Source organism: Arachis ipaensis, chromosome B02 (genome assembly GCF_000816755.2).
Source record: "Arachis ipaensis cultivar K30076 chromosome B02, Araip1.1, whole genome shotgun sequence".
NCBI lineage: Eukaryota > Viridiplantae > Streptophyta > Magnoliopsida > Fabales > Fabaceae > Arachis > Arachis ipaensis.
This window is the reverse complement of record NC_029786.2, coordinates 29488356-29495853: the sequence shown is the minus strand read 5'-3', so window position 1 is coordinate 29495853 and position 7498 is coordinate 29488356. Positions and strand designations below refer to the sequence as shown.

The following is a 7498-nucleotide window of genomic DNA, read 5'->3' as shown; positions in this document are numbered from 1 at the left end:
AGGTTAAGTACTAGGTAAAATAACAAGCTAAACATGCATCACGGTAATGTTTCATGTCATTACTCATTAACTCTAAAGTGGTCCTTGAGATTGGGTGAGTTACCTATAATCATCCTTGACTTTCAAAATTTTTTAAAAGCATCCCTCACATTCAGCTCTGAGACCCATAGTTGTCCTTCTACCCTTTCCGACGCACAGTCAGCAAATAGAGTAATGATGTGGCACCTCCCATGCCATGCTGGTGCCAAGTGAAACGACGCAGTACTGTTTGGGCGCCCAATGAAAAGGGAAACGACATTGTTTCTGCGTTGGAGCTCTTGAAAATGGTTTATCTTCACCATATTTATTTGAACACTCTCACACTTTGTTTCCTCCATTCTCAGTCTTCGTCTTCCCCTTCTCTTATCAATGGCACTGTGTTAACTTAGTGTTCCCCCGTCTCCTCCACTCTCACACTTCGTCTGAAGGGTTTGTGTTCATTTGGAGGCAAATGGTTTCTCTATCTTTTGGATCGTTGAAGGTATGTATTGGTTGAAATAATTTTCGATTTTTTTTATGAAGGTTTATCATTGCATTGTTAATGTGTTGGGTTGTCCTAGAATTTTATGGCTGCATTATTTTAAAGGGTTCTATTTAAGAATCTTTGCTAGGGCAAAGGGTTTGGTGTGTTATCCTCTGTTTTTTGGCAATAAAATAGAGATTTTTTTAATATTAGGTTAATGCACGGTGGTAATGAAGAGTTGTGATTAATTTATAAGTTTTTGATATGATATAGTTGTTGAATGATGTTGCAGTGATTTTTTATGATTGTGTGTTATCTAATAGTTTTGATTTGTTGGTGCAGATAGATGTGTTATTAGATATAATGTTTCATCATGGAGGAAACTTTGAGAAAGATGATAAAAGGATATTGAAGTATACCCCTGATAACTTAACTTTCCTAGGTGATCTGGATGAGGATGCCTTGAATGTTTTCTTCATAAAGAATTATTACAAGGAGTTAGGCTATGACAAGATGCAGCATTGTTGGTGGCTAGTACCTGAGAGGACTTTAGAAACTGGATTAAGGAATTTAAACAGTGACGACGATCTTAGGGAGATGTGCTTTCTTGCTCAAAAGAATAATGGATTGGTAGATGTATATTTTGAGCATCGAGTGTCATCTCCAGATATTTACAAGGTTAGGAGAAAAATGTATGCATGGATAATAAAGGAGTGGTTGTTGCAGAAGGACAAGGTGCTATGGTCACTCCTAATGACAAAACGAGGAACCCCACTAATCAATTCTCCCAAAACAAGCCAACGCCTGTCAACACCATGGACAATCCAAAGGCTCCTATTAATCCAATACCTCCTACTAATCCAACACCTCTAACTAAGCTAGAATCTCTCACTAATCCAAAACCTCTAAGTTAGTCGAAGCCTCTTGCCAATCCAAATCCTCAATCTCAGGCAAAGCCTCCTACTAATCCAAAGCCGAAGCCTCCTACTAAGCCTAATCTCCCTAAAAGTGTGTCAATACCCACCCAAAGAAGGTAATTGGTGCAACTACAACACCCAAATCCACACCAAAGTTCATTGAAACATCCAAATCCATCTTCAAGAAGAAAACGACAACAACCACCCATAATTTTAGGCCTTGTACGAGAAGTGTTGCTAAGAAAAAGGCAGTGATGGAAGCACGACATGAGGGAGGTCATGAACTATCCTCTGGTTCATATGATAGTGCCAAAGATAGTTTGTATAAGCCAGAGATCGAAGATAGTTCTTCTTCTGATGATGATTATGCTAATGATGTTTGTGATACTAAGATTGTCAAAAAAGACATCAGATTTAAACATGCTCCTGCTATTGCGTTTGCTACGGATAAAGACCAAGTTACTATTGACGATGATGCATTTGTTGAGGAGGTCTCAGATGGGATGTAGACCTATTCTTTGTGGGAGAATAGGGGATGAAGCATATGATCCAGGGGCTGACTTAGACGGGGCGAATTCGTGGCATTTTGAAGAAATGAAGACTTCTCCAAATTCTGAGGATGAGAGGTCAGATAAGGAGTCTGAAGATGTTTCTCCAATGTTTAGAGAAGGTATAAAGTTTGGAGAACTGCAATTGGATGTTGGAATGAAATTCAACACAAAATGGGACTTTAAGGAGGCTGTTAGGAAGTTCACAATCCAAGAGGGCAGACGAATTAAGTTCACGAAGAATGACAATGTGAGGATGAGAGCTACTTGTAAAGTGAAAGGATGCCCATGGATGGTGTATACATCAAGGGATCATAAAGACACTTGTTGACAAATAATGATCTTCGTTAATGATCATACGTGTCCAAGGAAAGATAAGAACAGGGCAGCTAACAGAAATTGGGTGGCGAGCAAACTAGTTAAGAAGGTTAGGAAGTACCCAATTTTAGACATTCTGATGCTGCTACTGTTTAATGTTATGCAATTATAAGAGCATCTTCTGATATACTACATTTCTTTTATGCTGCTGAAGTATGTACCATCACTAAGTCAAGACCGGATAAGTTGTCACCAAAGAGAAAATCGTCTAAACTGCCAACTTCTGCCCATGCGTCAGTTAATCCCATGCAAGGTGCTAGCTCCGAAACAACTGCAAGACTTGGCAATTTCTTCAAGTTCGTTCCCACTCCGGGATTCAAGGCACCTAGGAAGAAAAATTGATGACTTTTGTCTAACATGCTTGTTATGTTGGGAGTTATTTTGTATAGGACAATTTAAAAGTTTGAAAAAAAAACTCATTACCTTCGTTTATATTATGTGGCCCTTTCTTCTATTAGGATAACTTTGTGTTTATGACTACTTTCTTATCAGGCCTATGGTTATGTTTATTTTGTTAGCAGCACCTTACTTATAGCTTTGTAATCCAGTCAAAACTTATGAATCATGACTTTGTTGGCATTATTCAAAATAATTACTATATTTTGCTATTGCTATATATTCAGATTACCTTTAGTGGTATAAAAAATATTTAATATCTCGAAAATGTTGGCTAACACAGTTAGATGTTCAGCAACTTTTTTTCATTCATAAAAACATTATACATATACCAAATCTCAATTGCATCATTACTCAACATTGAGTTCAAAGTTTGCAAAATACCACTAGTAAGAACAATAGCATTACAGAAACAACCAGAAATAATAATTGGATCATAACATTTTGACTCCTAACATCAGATTTCAATTTTTTCAGCCTCTAACCTTCTATCATCTTTTGGTCATCATTGTAGTTAACACTTCCTGATTTTGCAGGCATAACCTCTTGCCCGACATCTATCCAAACAAATAAACCACACTATCTTTTACCAATTGTTTGCAATCAATAAATGATTCAATAACCAAATTAGAATTTGGGAAAGAAATGAAAAATCAGTAAAAACCAACAATTACAGCTAAGATTGTAATTTGGGCACCCAAAAAAGGGCTTATTTGGGTTGGAATTTGTCCCAGATCACCGGAGAACAGGTCGGCAGCCACAACCACACCATTCTGGCACACGCGCAGTCCTGCTACGATTTTGGGTCTTCGCCCTGTATCCACTACTTGTTGAGCGTATCGAGCTCCCACTAGCTTGCCCTTCACCTCCAAACATCGCTTCAGAGCTTCAACGGAATCTCTCTTAAATCACAACGGTGGAATCACAATTATGCGATGAAGGAGGAGGGAAGAAGAGATACTGCATACAGTAATGATTTTTAGCTTTTAGGGTTTTAAAGGGACCAGGACCACATTGGATAGAAAATGAAGATTTGCCACATCATCTAGCCGTTGTTGGCTCTAGCATGGCATAGGAGGTGCCACATCATTGTTCTATTTACTGATTGTGCTCCGAAAAGGGTAGAAGGGCAACTATGAATCTCGGAGCTGAATGTAAAAGATGCTTTTAGAAAATTTTAGAAGTCAAGGACGATTATAAATAACTGACCCAATGTCAAGAATCACTTTGAAGTTTTAGTCTTTTTTTTCCCATAAACACAACAATATCATATTCAATTGGCAAAATTTCATTTTATGTTAAACCGTGAAAATGATAAAAAAAAAGTTAAAAAAGAAAGTCATCGTTTTCATTTATATTTAGCAGCTTATATCTTATTACTTATGTAACGTAAGACTAACAATTATATTATTTATAAATATTATGTTAAATTATTATATGAACCAAAATTTGGAATCTAGATTATTTAGTATTATATATTTGTCATTAATATCTCAAATTTTATTAGTTTTCTATAATACATTATATCATAGATAAATAACACTTAAACAATTGTTTTTAAACAATAATTTCTATAAAAAAGTGTCTGTATCAACGACACATATGCGTGGAATTCTCTATGGTTACAAGAATTTAAATCTAGCTTTTTTTTTTTAATAAAACTCTACGACCAAACAAAATCCTTAATCAAGTCAAACAAAATTGTTATAACCGTTTCATATCACATTCTTCTTCGCATTTTTTCTCCTTTTCCACTGATATTCCTATTTTTTCTTTTTTTTCTCCTTTTTTTTTTCTCATATTTCTTTCGTTGTTGTCGTCACCACCACCACCTACATCTATTTCTCCTCCTCCTTTTCATTTGAATTTCTTCGATATCCTCCTTTATTTTCCTCCTCCTCCTCCTTCGTCATCATTATTATCATCATCGTTATCATTATTGTCATCACCATCGTCTTTTTATATGTATAATAATTCAAATCTAGAATGCACCGAAATTACTTAATGATGATGACACACAAACAAATTCAGTTCAACAAGTTCAAACCAAAAGTACACCTTATTTTAAAACCAGAATGCATCGAAATTCAAATTCAAAATGAACCGAAATTACTTAATGATGACGGCACACATACAAACTCAATTCAAACCAAGCACAGACTATAAGTACACCTTATTTAAATCCAAAATTCACCGAAATTACTTAATAATAACTCAACTCCTCCTCTTCCTTTTTCTTCTTCATCATTATCATCATCTTCTTTTCTTGTTCATCTTCTTCTTGTTGTTTTACCTTCTTATTATTCTTTTGATTTTACTCTCTTAATAAAAATAGAACAAGAAAATATCAAACAACAAAAAAATACACGATGCTCCAAAATCACTAGGACATGGAGGAGGAAACATGCGAAGAAGAAGAAACACGAAAAAAGGGGAGAAACGCAAAGAAGAGAAGAAGGAGGAGGAAGAACGTAGAAATATTAACGTAGTTGGAACGTGTATTCATACCCTCACTAATAGAACTAATTTTTGTTAAATTTAATCCAATTTGATTAGACTTAATTGCCAAAAAAACTTGAATGTGTAACATGGCTTTTGTTTTTTTAAATTTATCTATTGCCTAGTCCTTACATAATTTTTCTTCCTTTAGCATTTACATGTTTCTATAAGTATTTAAGATCAAGTAGTTTAATTTTTTATAAATAAGATGTTAGTTTGTCCGGCTAAAACTAAAAAATATCTAAAAAACAATTTTTTTTAAGAGAGAAAAAAACATATAGTAAGCTAAACTATAAATATCATATCAAATTCAACAAATAATGTTTAAACTGTTAGTGAGAATCCTTTTATATAACTACTAAGCACAATTGATAATCTTAATTCCATGACATATACACCACTTAAAATACCAGAAATCTTAAGATATCTTACTAAATGTCGACTTTTATATGGGATATAATCTAAACTATTAACCTAAATATATATATATTTTTATGGAATATATTAACTTCTTATTATATTTTTGTTGTATTTTGCATTTATTTGGCCCTCGTAGAAATTGAATGCCATTCTATACCTCGTAGAAATTGAATCCATTCTATTTTACGCCCCTAACACATAAGAGACAAATGGAAGGAAAACAAGAAAACAAACAAAAAATGAATAAAATAAATAAACGAATGGACACCGAAAAAATAATAGTTTTATCCGAAAATTTGAATTGGTTAGGGTCCAGATAATGGATCAAACTTGTCTTATATAGTCAACACGTGTACCAATATAGGAATTAATTTCTATGGAGCACCATAACTATCTAAGTTTTTCTAACTGAGATCAATTCATGTCTCAATAGACGATGGAAAAACTCGAGAACTGTAACTTGAGAGTAACAATCCAAGTTTCTATGTCAAGCATGTAAGAAGAATCGACAGCAATGCATGACAAGTAACTTTTCATGCTTGAAGAAATCTCCTATGCTTACGGTTGCGGAGCCATTCACACTCTATATCCTTTAGAATGTCCAGGATCCCAAGAATACCCAAAAGAATAAGTCCACCGGAAAACTTACCACCACCTCCACCTCCATTACCACCGTTTCCATCATTATCTCGAGGGGGCAACCCCGGGCCATTGTCATCAAGTTTAGGGGACTTCACTTTCTCTGTCATCCCAAACAAAGCGTATCATATTGATTGGCATTGAACACATAAGGTGAGCTTCACTCTTGGTATGATTTTTTAATTTACACAACATAAAAAGACTATTAATATATGTGAGATTTTAAACTTGGAAGAATTTTAAGCACCACATGGGAACATTTAGTATTTCTCATATAAACAAATGAACAAGCACACATGATATGGTATAAGCACAAAACAAAATATAAGTTTGTGGCTGCCGTCGAAATAAATGATATAGGAGAGAAGTAATTACCAGGAGAAATAGTAGTTGTTCGAGAACGACGTACCAAGGTTTGTGTTGCACTAGCAGCAGCACATCTAGCATCCTATATAAATGAGAGAGTTAGAGAGAGAGAGAGAAAGAGATGATACTGGTATTATGAGGAATATTGCTATGTTCATGCCTTTATATATATACCCTTTGGCACTTAAGTTAGTTGGACTCTTAACAGATTCTAGAAGCCACTTGTCTAATTGCTCTCTAAAGTAGCTTTTATTTTCAGAGACTGAAAGATTGGAACTCCATATTGTGTTTGGCAGTCAAAGAGTGGAACTAAAATTTCAGTACTGGGACACGAAATTCCAGTCCCTTTAGTACCTCCAAAAAGAGAGAACACAGAGGACTGAAATTTTGTAGAATAAAAACTGAAACTTTAATAACATTTATTCTCAAAAGTATCCTCATTTAACTTTTCAAATTCTAAATCTATCCCCTCAATCTCCAAATTTATCTTAAACTGAAAATAATAGTAACACATAACTTAGTCCAATATATTTTACACTAAACACAATACAGAGACTTAATTTAGTTTCACTTTCTCAGTCTCTTGTCTCCCAATCTCAGTCCCTCAGTCCCAGTATCCCTTCCAAATGCAGCCTAACTGCTTAACTAATCTAACTAATTCTCTAACTGATTCTGACTCTTCTACATTCTTCTGGACTCTTCTAAAGCTTCTCTCTAGCTCACTCTATTAATAAAGAATACAAAACATCAGAATGGTTCAATATGGAGAATACACTAAGAAAAGACAGAACTAGAAAGAAGGCTAGAGACTTGAAGGAGAACCAACAATAATG

General features: G+C 34.7%; 1 protein-coding gene and 1 long non-coding RNA gene across 5 annotated transcripts in view; one reads left to right on the top strand and one right to left on the bottom strand.

The window, feature by feature from the left end:
* The window catches only part of LOC107625202, a 7935-nt gene continuing 6358 nt past the window's right edge, over positions 5922-7498 (bottom strand). For all 4 annotated transcript variants that reach the window (XM_016327781.2, XM_016327784.2, XM_016327782.2 and 1 more), the window contains 2 exons: positions 6675-6747; positions 5922-6402 (listed from right to left, as the gene is read on the bottom strand). In XM_016327781.2, coding sequence (XP_016183267.1) covers positions 6194-6402; positions 6675-6747 — 282 coding nt within the window. In that variant the 3' untranslated portion in view covers positions 5922-6193. The remainder of the gene's footprint in view (positions 6403-6674; positions 6748-7498) is intronic.
* The window catches only part of LOC110268801, a 7336-nt gene continuing 6114 nt past the window's right edge, over positions 6277-7498 (top strand). Inside the window, exon 1 of the long non-coding RNA XR_002357308.1 lies at positions 6277-6452. This is a non-coding gene — a long non-coding RNA (uncharacterized LOC110268801). The remainder of the gene's footprint in view (positions 6453-7498) is intronic.